Genomic DNA, 17,143 nt, shown 5'->3' with positions numbered 1-17,143 from the left:
ATGGATTCACTGGAAGAGGTAAGTAGAAGTATTGGAGGGGGGTTAAATATTTCCATTCTGCTCCTCAGTTGCATGCTGTATTGTGGAAAGCTGTTTCATTCAAGGATGAGGTAATTCTCTTTTGAAAAACCTGGGCAGTTCTCTTTGAGCTCACTTGAAGAGTTTTCTTTGTATGGCTGGAAGGCAAGGTCTGAGAAATGTATTGCAATTCAGTTGATTGTGTGCCTCAACCCTTCTGTTATTTCTGGTTATCTCTGTGAACATCTAAAGGTTAAGCTAAAGGCCAGTTGTGCCAGAGCACAGAATTTATTTTCAAAATTTATTTCTTCTTTCACTGGAGATGTTCAAGCAGGATATTCCTAGAATAATATATATCTCAATGTTGGTTTCAGAATGGAAAATCCCAATGCATGGGTTATGAAAATAGTACTATCAGGACACAGTGGTGCCTGGAAATGTACCATCTGATTTAATTTTCCTACAGTTTTAAATACTGGGACAAGGCACATTTGTAGGGTAGGGAAGCAGACAGAAAAGCATTATTCCTGTATACATGACATAAGTGCATACATGGCCAGATGCAAAAAGGAGCCTGAAAAATAGGCGGGGAAAAGGAGGGTAGACCCCCCCCCCCCAAGATTTGCTAGAAGGTGCTGAACCTCCCCAAGAGTGATCAGACAAAAAAGGCTGCTGCTATATCTGACTGATAAAGGAGAATAAGAGGTGTTGCACATTCTCTAGAACCTAGCAGTGGTCTTCAGACCCTTGGGAGTACAGCTTAGCTGTGAAGGAAGAAGCCAGACTGAACTGAGGAAAAATTATGTATGAAGAGAAAAGGCAAACAGAATTAAAGATGAGAGCAGAGAAGAAATTATCAACAGTGACTTTCTAGATCTTCTGCTGTCATCACTATATCTTCTTCGTAGCGTTGTCCCACTGATGTCTGGTTACAGGCCTGTAATTTTCAGAATCACATTGATGGTATCTTGCCATTGTTGTTTTGACCATCTGCATGGCCGCCGACCAGTAACCTCAATGTGATAGGTAATGCTGGTGATAGTGTCCGGGGCTGCTTGTTGGACATGGCCGTACAAGCGCAGGTGCCTCTCTAATTTTTACCTTGATGGGTGCGATGCCAAATTGTTTTCGGACCATGTAATTGGTGATGTGTTCAAGGAGGCATACAGCCAGTGTCCAGGAGTATGCGCATTTCCATGACATGGAGTCGTCTATATATACAGTATTATATACTATATTATACAATATTGTATACAATATATATACTATATACAATATTAAAATGGCTGGTGCCCATAGGGTTGCCAGCCTGCAGGTGGTGTCCCCTCAGAATTACAACTGATCTTCAGATATCAGCTCCCTTGGAGGGATTGGTGGTCTTTAGATTTAGGTATCCACAGATTTGGTAGAATTGAGAATTAGATGTACTGATAACCTAAGAAATGCAACTTAAAAGTAAACAGCATTCATTATGTCCTGATCCCTTTGAACTCTGCCAACTTAAAAACAGTTCCAGAAGCTTTTGAAAAATGGGATTTGAATGCATTACTCCCATTTCTACCTGCTTGCAGTTACCACAATATGAGTATGGAGCCTATACTCATGCAACTTGTATATGTAGACATTCTACCTTTGTGGTTAGGATTGCTGCAGCATCTGTTATAGGGACAGACTGAATCTAAATGCACACACAGCTCAATGTATAATTGGTGCTGAATGTGTGCAGTCTGTAGGGGGCAGGGCCAATGCACTCAGTCTCAGGCAAGTCAGAATCTGCACATGAGCTCATTATACCTCTACGCCTGGTGCCTTGAATATGTCTGTGTTGTGTGTACACCAGGCACAACCCAGCACTGAGTTAGACTAAGATATAGGCCACTGATTTCAAATAATTTGAAAAAAACTAATTTTGAACATCAGCTGGCTCAGTTAATTTCTTGCCCACATGTGACAAGCTAACAAGCTAACCCCCCCCATCCCCCCGCCATGTGAAGTTTGGCTACTCTCTAAGGGCTCAGTTCTATTTATCAGGTCACTTCTTGTGCATGGCACAGAAATCTTGCATAGACAGCACTTAAAAATAAACCTGGGAATTCAGATAAGGTTGTAGATGGTTACAGTCGATCTTTTGAATGGTGCCTAGTTTTAAAAACACTGGGGGGAAATCCCTCCCATGACAGACAACCTATTTCAACAATTGCATGCTAAGCGAGCAGTAGTACAGCAAGGGCGGAGGAGAACCCAATTAGACAGTGCGAGAAAGTGCATGTGTGAAAAGCTGATTGTGCAGTAATGTACTGTGGAAGGAATTTGGGGGAGAGCAATTTGCTACATAATAATGAAGAAGTTGATGAACATCATAAAATTGGCTCCATGTTTCTGACCAACAAACAACGAACAGGACATGTGCTGAACTAACAGGTCTTTGAGCATCCCATGACTCAATTAGGATTTTTCTGGAGCTATTTCCTATAGGCACATGAAAATGTAATGGTTGTTTTATATTTATCATAAGGCAAGTACTTTGAACTATAAGCTAGCTCTGAAAATCATCTCTGTTGAACAAGGAGACAGCTATTTTGCTCCGATCTTGCAGTGCTTTGATTGTGTGTTCTTTGTTGGGTCAGGTCGAAGAAACCGATTCCAGTCCTGGAGCTGTTGAAATTGTTTCCACTGTAGAAGATCAACTGCCAGAGGTAGACCTGTGTGTTTATTACAAAAAATTGTTCTGCATACAGGAAGCAAAAGAAGATTCTACTGAAAATGAAAATGGTAAGAATGTGTGGGTTTATACTATTAGATACAAAAAATAGGCCCTGTGTCTCTCTGAGCTTCTTTTAACCCCTGTAAGTTATAGACAATGTCTTGCAATCAAATATACTATGCACCAATGTGGTTCTCCTCTGCCCTCAAAAATTCAGAATGTATCTTATTTTGCTTCTGAAGTATTTGGCTTGGGAAAGTTTCATGGACAAGACCAAGTGATAAAAATCCTACAAACATTTTTTTTTAGAAAGATACCTTTTATTCAAATGTTGCATCTAGGAATTTTTGTCCTCTGTACTCTGAGAATTAAATGAAGGCAGATGGTACAGATAAAATGTAGAGCTTCAATAATAAAAAACTAATGTCTCTTTTGCTTGGTCACTATGCCAAAAGGCACCTTAATGGAGCAAAAACGTTAAGAACAATAGTTCAGGAGCATTCAGTACATGAATAGATCAGTTTCTCTTTTCAGTCTCTTTGCACTGGTTACTATGTCTCTTTATCATGCCAAACATCTTCATTGATCTATCATTTTACCTTTGTGCCTAAAGTGAAATCAGTCTGGGTGTTCCCACTTGGCCTCCTATTAGTCTGCAAGGAACACAGAATTGTGTTTTATGAACTCTGTATGAGTAGCTAGCACAGGGTGGTAAAAAAAAAGGCGACATAGTGTGGGAGTAGAGAACAAGGCCAACAAAAATGGTCTTCCTAACACAGGCCACAACACACAGCTGGTAGGCTGTTTTTGATACGCCATGAGACCTTCTATACAGTGGTGGGATCCAAAAATTTTAATAACAGGTTCCAATGGTGGTGGGATTCAAACAGTGTTGCCACCGCACACACGCCACCTCGAGTCCCTATTGAACAGGGAGGTTGCTTTAGTAACCCCTTCTCGGCACTCAGAAAAAATTAGTAACCACTTCTAGAGAAGTGGTGAGAACTGGTTGGATCCCACCTCTGCTTCTATACCTGATTGTGCTAAAATGCGCATTTGAGAGCATCTTCAGTCTCAGTGGCAGCATCAGATCTCAGTTCCTCTATCTAAGCAGCTTTTGGTTGGAATATTCTGGCATTGCTTGAAATTTTTTAGTGTATATAATACCGATCCTTTATTTCTTTCTTTGTTATTTAGTCCTTCTAGATTCTGGACATTATTGTACATTTCTGTTTGCTCAGTTTTGCAGAATGACCTGGAATTTGACATCTTGAAGCTATAGAGAAGTGCCATCATTGTCATGCATATGTGTTTGCTGAACATCGGTGTGGGATTCTGTGTTGTTAAGTGGTAAAATAATAGTTCAGTGGCAAAATGAAGTAATAAATAAAATAGCAGTACCACTATCTGAAGTGAAAATTAGAGTTGATTGAGCAGGAGAAAGATAGCACAAGTAAATCTCAGCCAGTCATTAAAGTCTCTTCTATTCTTACTCAGTGAGAAACATAATGAACATAAATCAATGCACCAGCTCTGGTCTTTGCATCAGGTTCTCCTCACTGATTCTTCCCAATAAAGAGTGCTGGTTTTTTACTGTCTGCTCCAGAGCTTTCTCAGTGGTGGCTCCAATGCTCTGAAATGGCAATGGAGGTGAAGGTTGTTTTTGCAATGCCTATCTATACTGTCTTCCCCCACCCCCACCCCCAAGATCATCCAAGTAATTTTATCCTGAGGAGCCCCCCCCCCTTTTCCCTAATTTTGCACTGCTGAATTTAAGAAGGAATGATGTGATTTTAAGCTGTTACTAGTCACAATGTTGCTAATATAACTCTGTCTTTGGTATAGTGAATATGCATGCAATCCATGTAAAAATACACTTGATTTTTCTTTATATGTAATTCTCATGTTATATTAAGTAATTCTCATGTAACTTTCAATGCATGTACAACTCTCAGTGTGAGTTAAACCCCACATTATCCAAGCAGTAGTCCCTGGCTTCATTTGTAAAATGAATGTCTGTTGGCTCTTAAAAACAGATGTGCCCAAATATATGCAGGATGTACATGCATTTACTGCACTATGTAAACAGGACTACGAGGCTTTATATGGTGTTGTTTTGCCTTGTAAAGATGGTCCACCATTATTTTACCATTAATAAGCAAAGGTGGTCTACTATTATTTTAAATACAATGAAATAAACGTCAAATTATTGATATTGTTTAAGGATGGTTTAGTCAGGTGTTTTTGTGCAAGGCTTTCATAAAAACATAACAATACAGAATGAGGGGATTCAATAGTGAGAAAACAAGTCCATATTTCCGCTTTGATCTTCAAGATTCCTCTAAGAAATTTTGAGTTTGATAAAGTTCTCAGATATTTCAATATAACGGCAGATTATGAACTGGCTATCAGAAATTTCTGTATGGACTGATCATTATTCAGTCCAGAAATTCAATATTCAATATTCATTATTTTCACAAGCAGCCCTAGCTATATATTACTGATAGTGAATTTACTGAAGTAGACTTCCCTGTGTTACACCATGCTAGAATAGTAACGAGACACGGTGATATCTCAGTGAAATCTAGGATGGAAGTATTTCTGAGTACACCCAGATATGTTCTAGAAGCCATGACAGAGGTGGTCCTAGGTATGTGAGGTTGGGGAGGGGGTCCACTAAGCTGTATGATGCCTGGTTCATATGTTCTGAAAGCTCCTGAGAGATTATGGCGTGGTGCTATCAAAAGCCTTGAAAGCCAGTTTAGCAGAGGCAGGTCTCTGTTGCAGCAAGATGGCAGTGTTTTCAGCTTCCCTTTACTATGTAGGAGGTCTTGGCATTCTTGGTGTTGATTTTTGGGTGTTGACAGAGCATAATGGATTGGGCAGCACATTTCCCACCCTGCCAAAACATGTCAAAGTGCATCCCAGTGGTTCTGATCAGGATTGACGGGCACCTTGGGCAGCCTCTGACCTGCCGTATCCCTGCATTCCCAAAAGGGGCAGGAAAAGAAGGCTCCTTTGGCCCTGTTACTCATGTCCACCCTGTTCAGGGCTTGGGCCACATCCAATCATAGTGATGGCCACTTGTTCCCATCCCATTCAGGGGCTCTGGCAGCTGGATCCAGGGCACTAGCAACTGCTTTTGCTCACCCTATCCAGGGCTAGAACAGCGAAGTTCTAGCAGCAGGGCAGCTCTTGCCTATTTGCAAAAGAAGAGGCAGCCCCTTGCTTGACCATAACAAGGAGCTGGGTGGACAAGATGTCCCACGCTGCATGTCACCTCCAGGTAAGAGCCTGGTTTCCTTTGCCCTCCTCCCCACCCTCAGCCCCCAGGATAAAATGGCAGCCTCGGAGCTGCTATGGACCCCTCTCAAGCTGATCCCTCCAAGTGCCTCTCAGGTGATAGAAGCTCTAATGAAAGAAGTGAGGGGTATCTGCTCCTTCCTGGTCCTTCTCTACACCCCACTGGTGTTGCTGCCCATTCTCCTCAGCCTTCCCTCCAAGGTGTCCTAGAGATGGTTAGCCATGGTGTTTGAGGGGGGTAGCATATGTGATTCTGGGATCACACCCTGGGCTTTTGCCAGGAACATGATTAAGACTACTCGTGGTTCTGATTATCTTTTGAAACAGTGTTATGCAGGGGCTGGAGGGCAATGAAAAAGCCATACTATTTGGAAAGAACTGTCTGGTATAACATATTGCATAAACATGAATCAGAATGTACAGCAGGCTCAAAAAATGAAACCATGAATACTATTCAGTGTCTCTAGTGAGAAAGCTTGTTTTGTATGGCTGCCCTTTCTCACTTTTCTGTTTGATTTCCAGGAGAGATCTCAACACCTCAGTGCCATTCTTTAGTTCCATTAAGACTGCTTCCTGTTATCCTTGCCTTATTACTCACCGTGATCATAGCAGCTGCCATTGGCCTGGCTTGTGAGTACAAATAACTAATTTATTAGGTTCTAAATTACCAGTCACAAGTTTGAATTTTTCATGAGTCTCCTGATGAGAATAGGGTCACTCTGCTGCCAAAGGTTTTTTTAGTATAATATTTTTTATTTTTCTCATGCAAAGACACACAAAACATACATGGATACCAACAACAACAACTAAAAGAAAAAAAACTAATTAAAACCTAACAAAATACAAGTCATTTCACATCCAAAGAGACTAAAGTGACTTTCAGGTATCTCATCTTTGATTAAATGTTAATTCTAGATTCATTACATTATCAAAACCATTTTTTGTTTTGCTAATATATTAGCACATTCTGCTGTTTTCTTTTAAATTGCAAATCCTGCTATTGCTGCTCTGTTTGAATGGTATTCCATCAGGTATTCCATAAAAGGTTTCCAGTTTTCTAACAAGCTCTCCATATTATTGTCCCTTATTAAAGGTGTCAATTTTGCCATTGCGTGCAGATGGTGTAGACCCTTCCCCGGCAAATAAACACATCAAACCAAAGCTTGGAAATAGATTGGGCCGCAGCCCAATTTATTAATTAGCAAACATCAAACACTTAAGAAGCTGGGCAGACAAACGGATCGCAACATCATGCCATCCCCAATCTCCATTGGGGCATTGGGCAGGAAGCCGGGAGCCACCGGGGTGGATACCCCCTGGTGTCAACCCTTCCTGCTGGGGGTAGCAGGCACCAGCTAAGCTTACTGGCTTGCCTACCGGCCTGCCCCACCCCCACCTGCTGGGGTGGTGGGCACCAGCTAAGCCTACTGGCTTGCTTACCGGCCCGCCCCACCCCCCGGCCCTTTGTTAAGGGCATAATCATGGAGAAGACCGGCCACCCAGCTTGGCTTCTCCCCCCAGATGTTGCGATTCTGTTGCCAACCTGCCGGGTTTTGACAAAGTACAGTTATGCAATAAACCATTACAAAAAGTCAACTATTAACAATTGCAGCTCGGGAGGGTGGGTGGGTCACTGTAAGGAATTCCATAGAAGCAGAAATAAAAGGCTTTTTGGTATAAAAGACCGTTTATTCAGACATCCTAGAAAGCTCACGTACACGACGTGGCAGGAATAAAGTCTCCCGCCAGAAGCACAGGTTATAACTCTGTCCATCCCATCCCCCCTCCCGGATTCCCATGGGAACGGAGTCCTCATCTCCCTCGCAGAGATAAGGTCTCCGCCAGAGTCTCCGCCGCAGATGCTGGCCCATCGCCCGGGTTATGGAATTCAGTCAAGGCCAGGCGGCTGTCCTGAACATCAACACCATTGAATCCTTTACAGTCACGTTGCTCTTGAGCCTCGGCTAGCCAAGAAGGCCGAGGCTCGGGGCGTGGCGCTTTTATGTGTCTTGCTGCTCCCGCCTTTTTCAGCTCGGGCCAATCATTGCAGCTCCCTGCAACTGCGCCCTATGAGCTGAATGTCCCCCTCCTCTTTGCCTCGTGTTGCTCACCTCTGCCGCAATGGCTGCCACCGGTGACTCGATGGCTGCTATTTTCTGAATATTCTGTGTCTTTCAAAATCCAGTCTTCCTTTGCTGATATTTCTTTATCCCTCCATTTTTGAGCATATTGACCAATTATGCACAAAGTGTACGCTGCGTGGTGGAGGTGAATGTCCGCCACAGCAAGATTTTTTGTATGGACCTATTTCCTCTAGCCCTGTTTTCACTTACCACTCTCTCCACAGCAAGCAAATCCATTTATAGCATGATTTTAATTTTGCTTCGCTGCCAGAGCCCAACTGATTTGCCAGTGGGCACAGCTTTGTTCCGGACCACTTCCCTTTGCCCGCAGCCAGCCTGCCTAGTCTTACCCGCTGTACTCCCTCTTACTGCTTTGCACACTTCCCCCTTGTCCTACTCCATGTTGTATCAAATATCACCTATACATCATTTTATAACAATTTTCCTTCAGGTTATAATATGATATGAAGTTAAATCCTTCTTCCACAGTTTCTCCCACTGTTCCATCTGTATATTGCTACCAAAATTTCTAACCCATTTAATCATTGCCAACTTAACCACCTTCAGTAACATCTTATACATTTTTGTAATCAATTTATCATCATTTATACATAAGTTACATTCAGAGTCTGTCATTTGTGTGATAAAGCCCGTATCTTAACAATCAGCTTTAAATGTTTCCAGAAGTTGATAATAGTGGAACCAATTCTTTAACAATCTCTTTTAAATCATCCATAGGTTTAAGTTCATAGGTTAAAGGTTTAAGTTGTCACCTTGGAATTCAGCAACTTTCTATAAGTAGGCCGTTTTTCTTTCATATGTATTTCTTTTCTAGTAACAGCTTCAATTGGAGACAACCATAGAGGAGTTAGATTTGATATTATCCTTTTATATTGACCGTACCCCTTCTAACATAGTTTCATATTTAAATATATACTGGTCTATGACCATAATAAAGATTTTGATTCTGATTTGTATTGAAATAGAATAAATCTCTCATTGTGAGATCTTTAAGAGAGGGTTGGTATTTAAGAACACTGAGATAATCCACAGTATGAAGACTGCTGAGACATTTTGATCAAGGGCACATCTAATAATTATTATTGCCTGTGAGCAAGTCACTTCTCACACTGGTTTTCAGCTGCCAAAGTCAAACATGGAGGTCATTGTGTACAAATGTATAGCACACATAGGAATCTGGTCACATGCCAGCTGCCATTTGGTTCATATGGTGCTGGTGATCAGACATCTCTTCTCAGTTTCGTGCAATTCCAGGCCATTTGAGGAGGGAACTGCAGACATTTTGTAGACCAGAATCTTCCCAGTTTGGGGAAAGAAGAAGTTTATTTATTGCAGTCATAGACCATCCATAAAACTGAATAACCAACACAATACACATTCCAATATATAACAAAAAATTAGTGTTCTGAGGAGATCTTATTCATATGATATGTGACTTAAGAACTAAAGAACTAAACTAAGGCTTAAGAACTAAAGAACAAAAGAATAAATATGACAATCCATTAAAACTTTAAAACTAGATTGTGTAAAACTGATAACTATTCTTAAATACTAATAACATTTAGTAATAAAATGTATTATTAAAATAGTTATAAAATACATCACTTTTATGCTAATATAATACCATGGAGGTCATAATGTTGAAGCTACAATTAAATTATTTATTGCAAAACCTTTGGCCCAAATTCTTTACGGAGGTGTGTTTTGTATTTCAATTCCCAATTTAAACTTAGAGAGAATACAATCTAAATTTTTGAGATCAATTTTTCAAGCAATAAGCTCTAATGCTGCTATTGGTTGGGGGGAATCAAGTGCTCCCAGAGAACCAGTCACATGCTGTTGCCTCCTTCAAAGCTCCAAGATATGTTGCATTATCTCATAGTTAACTTATTGCTTAAAAATGTACTAGATGAATCCTCTCTATCTTCCTATCTTCTGTGCTCTTAGTATGTCAGCCTTTAAGCCAGGATGTATGATAGTGTATTATCTTTTTGCAAGCTCTTGTTGGGTTTTTAGTTGCTATATCAAGCCAAAATCAGTGCATGCCAGGGGTCTCACACTGCCTTGGCAAATACTAGCAATGTCTAGGAATGGTGGAGATTGGAAAGAATGAAATGTCAGTTCTGGTTGACCATCTAGGCTACTTCCCCTAATCTCTATAGTCTTAACTATTGAGACTGAGGAAATTTCTCCAAGCATCACTATAGGGAAGCCATTTTTTCCCTCTTGTTTTTCAATTCCGTGGGGCCAGGAAACTGAAGCTGCAGGCTGAAAATTCTACACACTGGAAAAGTGAATGGGAGGTTTTAGTGCATGAAGAACTCTGCATATATCAGCCTACATCAGATTGCTTCTCTCCATGATACTAATAGCTAGGAGTTAGTATAAGTGGCCCTTATTCAATAATGAGGAAACATGGATCAAAGGGCCCATAAAATAATGAATGCATTCATTTAGGGAACTCATATGCCACTGTTCATTTCAAATGACTACTTAAAGGAGTTCACAGAGAAACAACATACAATCTTTCTACAATGGACATTTGCCCCTGATGAGCAGGTGAACTCCAGTCTGGAGAAATGGGTTTGATTCCCCACTCCTCCACATGAGTGGCAGACTTTTACCTGGTGAACCGGATTTGTTTCCCAAGCCCTATATTCCTGGTGGGTAACCTTGGGTTAGTCACAGTTCATTCAGAACTCTCTCAGCCCCACCTGCCTCATCTATCTCACAAGGTGTCTGCTGTGGAAAGAGGTAGGAAGAGGAGTTTGTAAACCCCTTTTGAGTCTCCTTACAGGAGAGAAGGTTGGGTATAAATCCAACCTCTTCTTCTACCTTGTGCATAATGGACCTGTCCAACTATGCCCAGACAGAAAATCTTCCTTATTTAACAGTGTTGTAAAAGATAGCTAAGCTTTACAAAGCTACTGGTTTAGAATAGTAATACTAATTAATACATTTAACAGCGTTATGTAATAATTAACAGATAAACTTTCAGCCATTTAATTAACTCACCCAACATGAAATGTGTTCTATAATATTTTTTGAGTACTCAAGGTAACCAAAGTTTTGATCTGTTAACACAGTCTGTTTCTTCCCTTCTATCAGTATACTTCAACTGCATTGGGAGATTTCGGTGTAGATCATCCTTTAAATGTATCGATCAGACAGCAAGGTGTGATGGTGTTTTCAACTGTAAAGATGGAGAGGATGAGTATCGCTGTGGTAACTTTGTTACGATTATGGATTATTAGTCATTTTCTGCACAAGTCATTTACAGCATATCTTGCCACAAAATGCTATTTTTTCTTCTCGTTCTGCATGTAACTACACAGTAACTGTAGAGCACTTGTGCAAAAGAAAAAAAATGGGGTGGAGAATATTCTTCTGAGTCACAGTTGGCATCCCACCACCATCAGAAACATACATTTTCAGCAGTAGCGTGTGAAATAAATGCAACTAAAGAGACAAAGAGAGGGGAAAAAACCCCAAAATGACAAGGGAAAAGAAGGTGTACATAATGATTTCCCAGGTCCAGGGATTTTAAGTATTTTATATAAGTATTTGCAACTACCTTTCCAAATTTGGAGGGTTTTTTAAAAAATCATTCAATACCACATAAAAAGCATCAGTTTCCCATGCATTAGACGATCCCAGCCATTCAAAACATGGAATGATTTGACTGTGACAAAAGTCCCTGAAAAGTCTAACAGGAAGACCTAGAAAGCCATGCTTTGTTTGATCTATAGATGCAGACCATCTACCAGTGTGACGAAAGTCATCTGTGTCCTGTAGCCAGGTCTGAAGCCACACGCATAAGTTACTATGTATCCTGCCAGGAAATACTACATTTTTTTTCTGCGGTCTTCCACATTCTCTCCCCCCACCCTCACATTTGGTTCTGGAAACATTTCCAGTTACAAGTTTTTTTCCTGTTTTTTTAATGAACACTTTTACTAGTGTTTTGCTCAATTTGATTCTGAGATAACTTTCTTTAAAGTATGTGATCATAATTATTCGGTCTTTATTTGTCTGCCCCACCAAAGCTGTAGCACTTGTGTAGTTGCCCAACACTTCCTTCAGTCATTTTCTCAGTGCCCTCCTCCACAATTTTCAGGGTGGATTAGACCAACTGTCAGTTTCACATAGAGCTCCTGAAGTTACAATACAAGCAGATAAGCAAAGATTGGATTAGTTTGGTCCATTTCACATAGAATGTTCCCTCTTCCTTGTCTACTCTTCCTGCCAGCCACTTCTTCTTTTCTTCAATCAGCCATTCATCCCTTGCCTACTTCCCTCCACTTCCCCCCTTGGATTTTCTAAATTAATTTTCAAAGTTAGATTATTGATAGAGCACTGGTGCAAATGGATGAGTGAGTGCTCAGCTTATTTTTCTTCCCCATCCCTTCCATTTTAAAGGTGGATTGGACTAGTTTTGCCAATTTCACATATAACTTCTGAAGTTTACGTTCAGGCAGAAATGCAAAGTGGCTGGATGGATTTGATCAACATTGTCAATTTCACATAGAACATTCCTTTCTCCTCATAGCAGCCCATCCTCCCTTTCAGATATTTTCTCTTTCCTCTGGTCAACCATTTCCCCCCTTCCCTCCCTCCCTTTCCGCTTTTACAGTTTAAAAAAAATCAAAGTGAGACTAATGATAGAGTACTGGTGTGAATGGGTGAGTGAGTTCTAAGTTAATGTTGCTGAAGTAAAAGACTAAAATTGTGAAGATCCTAGTATTTTCTTGAGGACTGGAACTCTGGTTTTTTGGGGGGGTGCATCGGTGCATAATGGTGGATTTTACCATGGGCTGATTTTGCATGCTGAAGATGCCCTATTGTTGGCACGGGGAATTCCCCGGCACATTGAGGAGTTTTCCACAGCTCCCAATGCTGCAGCATATGTGCCGCACTGTCGCCACAAAGCCACCCTGCAGCAGTGGCTTTGTTCTGGGACTTTCCAGAACTGCAAAGGTTGAGGACCTTTTTGAATGCCCCTCTGTTGCTTTGGTGGCTTCTGCTGCTGTGAAATCTGGGCAGCAGAACAAGGCCATTTTTCCTGCCTCAACACTCTGGCCTGCCTCTCCAATGAATGGGCACCTTCCCCCTTTCTTGCAGTGGAATAAAAAAACACAGAGGGATAACCCTTGCAAAAACTTGCAAAAACCTAGATAAACCTTGCAAAAAAGTGGCATGTGAAGGCGCTGCAAATGGGAGGGTGGTGATTCCCTTGCACATGCAAAGAGTTTAGATGGGGGGGTTGGAGTACCACAATTTCCTCGCACATGCAGGAATTTTAGCAAGGGGGCGAGGGTGCCGATTCTCAGTGCCTGTTTTGTGCGGAGTCATTTAAAACTAAATTGGTGAAAGAGTGTGTGGAAGGGGGGAAGATTCAACCAATCAGAATGCAGGACTCGAGGTTGTCCACACATGCATAGAAGACATTGCCGAAGACTTCGCGGTGCAAGTGGAAGAGAAATGGAGAGCAGCGCAAATTCAACAGTAGAGTAAATAGCGCTGCAGCAGTTGCACTTCCGGATATAGCATGGGGCATTTTTACTGCGCAAAATTAGCCTCGGTTTGTGGTGCAAAATGGTGGATTGTTTGCATTTTGAGTGCAAACTTTTCCAAATTGAAAGGGGCTGAAGAGAATGCACGGAATGTACTTGCAGTGTAGAGATTCTCCAGCATGCAATAGAAATGGTACTTGGCTAGCAGTGCAGATCAGAGAATCTTGAAGAAGAATGGTTTTTCAAAACAGTACCATGGTTTTAGTGAACAGTCAGGGCAGACTAAGGTAGGTTATGTGCTAAAAATTAAGGTAATCATTTCCCATGTCACTCATGACATGATGCCCCATGTACCAAACTAATTGCCTCCTATGTGGACAAGATGAAACTGACTAAACTGAACAAAAACAATGTTTGAAAGGGAGGCATGCAAACAGTTTGTGTAAAAATGATTGGATCTACGACACCTTAAAATGTGGGGTAAATGCAAGGTGCAGAAAAATCCTGGAATGGGCCAAGGAATTATTTATTATTTAGAAATGCTAGATTTTCACAATCTCAGCATGAAGATGGCTTAGATCCAAAGTTCAGATAGAATTGATTCAGGCTATAACAGGATTTATTTGAAGTCACAGGCATAGTGCTAGTTATAAATATAATTCAAATTGTAGCTATAAACAGTTCAGTTACATGAAAAAGGAGCAAATAAACAGGGCGGTGCCCGAATTGATTTATTTAGAACATCTGAACATTTTTATCCTATCTTTCCTCCATGGAGCTCAAGACACTATGTATAGTTTTTCTCTCCTTTCTTGTATCCTCACAACAATCCTATAATGTAGGTTAGGTTTTGGTCACTCATGGATTAATGGCAAGTAAGGATTTGATTTCAGTCCTAGTCCAGCATTTTACACCATGTAGACTGCAATAATTATTTGGTTCTTCTATTAGCTTCTTACCAACACATTTTTTTTTTGCATCCCACAGTGAGACTGAGTGGCAAGAAGGCTGTGTTGCAGGTGTTTGCTTTTGGAATGTGGAGGACTGTATGTTCAGATGATTGGAAAAGCAACTATGGGAGCATTACATGTAAATACTTGGGTTTCTCAAGGTACTGCATAGGAACAGGAATACAGGCCTTGCTAAATGATACTGGGACTTAAAATAAATCTTTGGTGTTTTAAAAAAATTGTGCACAAGAATGTTGCTTATAAGTAAAGTTCCCTTTATTACACCATTCTGGTTGAAATATGACAATGATACCAGCTGGGTTTCACCATGAAGTGCTTATTAACATCAATGACGTCTTCATCTGTAAAATTCTGAATCCCTTACTTGCCTTTACAGAACTTAGGTTAGCATTTTAATTCTGCTTTTGTTGGATGGATTATATGCTTTTGATGCAACACACGTGTGCCAGGTATATGTGTGTGGAAATGAAGAAGGGATGGTTTGTGCTTGTCAGGATGGGATGGTTTAGTGATGGACAAGATGGAAGGTGCCCAAGATTGAAAGGTCTCAGGGGTTCCATCTGGGCTCTGATGACACTTAATTAGACTGGTCCCATTGAGAATTGGAGTAGTGTAATGAGTTCATATACGAGTTTCCCAGCTGTGTAGTAGCTCCAATCTTACTTCAGATGTTAACCCATTTGGTACCCAAGGTCTCAACACCCTCTCTGGTTTCTGGAGATCATACTATGGATGTCCCTTAAAACACTGCTTTGAAGACTGGAGATAAGTGAAATGTTTGAACCTGAAGAGTTTCCAAGAGAAGTGTGAGAAGATGTGGCCCAGAACTCACCAAGGCCCGCCATTGCCACCTGGGAATGGGGAAGGATGAGGACTGCATGGTGCCCTGAGGACAAGGTCATTGCCTGGCCAGGTGGATTCAAGCAACTGGGGGTGGAGCTGGAGCTGCCTGGCCATTTAGGGTTGTGCAAGGCAGGCCACTTCCTCTTTAGCTCCATGGCCAGTGACCAAATGGTTCCCTGGGTTTTGCTGCTCCTGGTTTCCCCTGCACTTGGACCTGGGGGACAACAAGGGTGCAGCAGAAAGAATAAGTTCATCCCTTATGCTGCACATCTGCTTCCTCAGCCAGCAAATCAAATGAGCGGTGGCCAGTTTTTATTCCACAAACAGTTGTCCTGTGTATTTGTGTAGGCCCTTGACCCTCCCCCCCCCCCTCAGGTGGTGATTGCATTTATTTTTCTTTAAGCAAGCCTTTCGGGATTAAGAATAGAGCTATATATATTACAAAATGGAGCCAAATCATTTCTCTCTTTCCCCATTTTTATAACATTATATACTTTATTTCTTTATTAAATGTATAGCCAGCCCATATGCAAGATCTCTAGATGGCTACAACACTAAAACCTCCTCATTAAAATACTACAGCATACAACATTAAAACATCCCCATTAAAACATTTCCATTAAAATGCTACAACATACAAAAGTTAAAATCCCAACCCTACCTCCCATCCCCCACCCAGCAGCATTATAGAGGGGGGCATCCAGGATACTAACCAAATGCCTGGGTGAAGAGGAAAGTCTTTACTAGGCACCTAAATCCATAAAGGGTAGAAGCCCAAAGAACTTCTGAGGGGAGATTGTTCCAAAGCCTAGGGGCAATCACAGAGAAAGACCTCCCATGTGCTCCACCCCCTGCATCTCTGACAGGGATGCCACAAGGAGTGCTTCTCCGTGTGACCTCAGTGCCTGGGCAGGTACATACAGGTGTAGGGGTTCCTTTAGGTAGGCAGGGCCCAAGCCATTTAGGGCTTTATATGCTAATTTATATGTTTCTCCATCCCTTCTTGACATCACTAGGGCTTTTGGGATGGGGAAAGGCATCATGTCATGATATCCTGTGAGATGAGCATTACAAAGAGCAGCAAGAGCTGCCTGCCTCTTTGTCAGGTTCTGCCCCATTCCAGCTGATTTAGGCCTTCTCTTTCCATTTCCAAGTTGTTGTATTAGATATTTGTTTGTTTATCCATGAATTTAAATATATCGCGCTGATTTAATAATATAATAATTTTTTAAAACAGTGTAGTGTACACTTTGGCAGGGGCAAGTCATCTAGAAATTGCAAATAGGAATAGGATTAATAAAATTAATGCTAATATTTGTAGGAATTTGTTATTTAATTTGGATTCATTTGCAGCTTTGTGAGTTCGGGTTATCTCTCTGTGACTGCTATTGAAGATGAGTTTCAAAGGTATTTTGTTACTGCAAGTCATTGGTTATCTGCTGATCAAGCAACATCTCCACAGAATGCAACTTTCTTGAGGTAGGTTTTGGATGCTTTTCTAAAGAGATAAATATCTCTGGTCTAATCAGTGGAAAAGAATGCTTTCCCCCAGAATATTCCCAAGGAACTGCAGATTCTAATGTAACATATCTGCCAATGAAACACTGTTTCATGCCTTTTTTTTGTAGAATATGTACTCCTGGGTTT

At 41.1% G+C, this 17,143-nt stretch overlaps 1 protein-coding gene across 1 annotated transcript in view; it reads left to right on the top strand.

Annotated features, from left to right (window-relative positions):
• TMPRSS3 (transmembrane serine protease 3) overlaps positions 1–17,143 on the top strand; it is a 28,091-nt gene continuing 10,948 nt past the window's right edge. The window contains exons 1-7 of the mRNA XM_048494853.1: positions 1–18; positions 2,646–2,798; positions 5,272–5,275; positions 6,548–6,655; positions 11,278–11,394; positions 14,670–14,793; positions 16,850–16,975. Of these exons, the coding sequence (XP_048350810.1) occupies positions 1–18; positions 2,646–2,798; positions 5,272–5,275; positions 6,548–6,655; positions 11,278–11,394; positions 14,670–14,793; positions 16,850–16,975 (650 nt within the window). The remainder of the gene's footprint in view (positions 19–2,645; positions 2,799–5,271; positions 5,276–6,547; positions 6,656–11,277; positions 11,395–14,669; positions 14,794–16,849; positions 16,976–17,143) is intronic.

The sequence above is a fragment of the Sphaerodactylus townsendi genome, linkage group LG04 (assembly GCF_021028975.2).
Source record: "Sphaerodactylus townsendi isolate TG3544 linkage group LG04, MPM_Stown_v2.3, whole genome shotgun sequence".
Lineage (NCBI taxonomy): Eukaryota > Metazoa > Chordata > Lepidosauria > Squamata > Sphaerodactylidae > Sphaerodactylus > Sphaerodactylus townsendi.
This window is presented reverse-complemented; position numbering and strand designations above follow the sequence as displayed.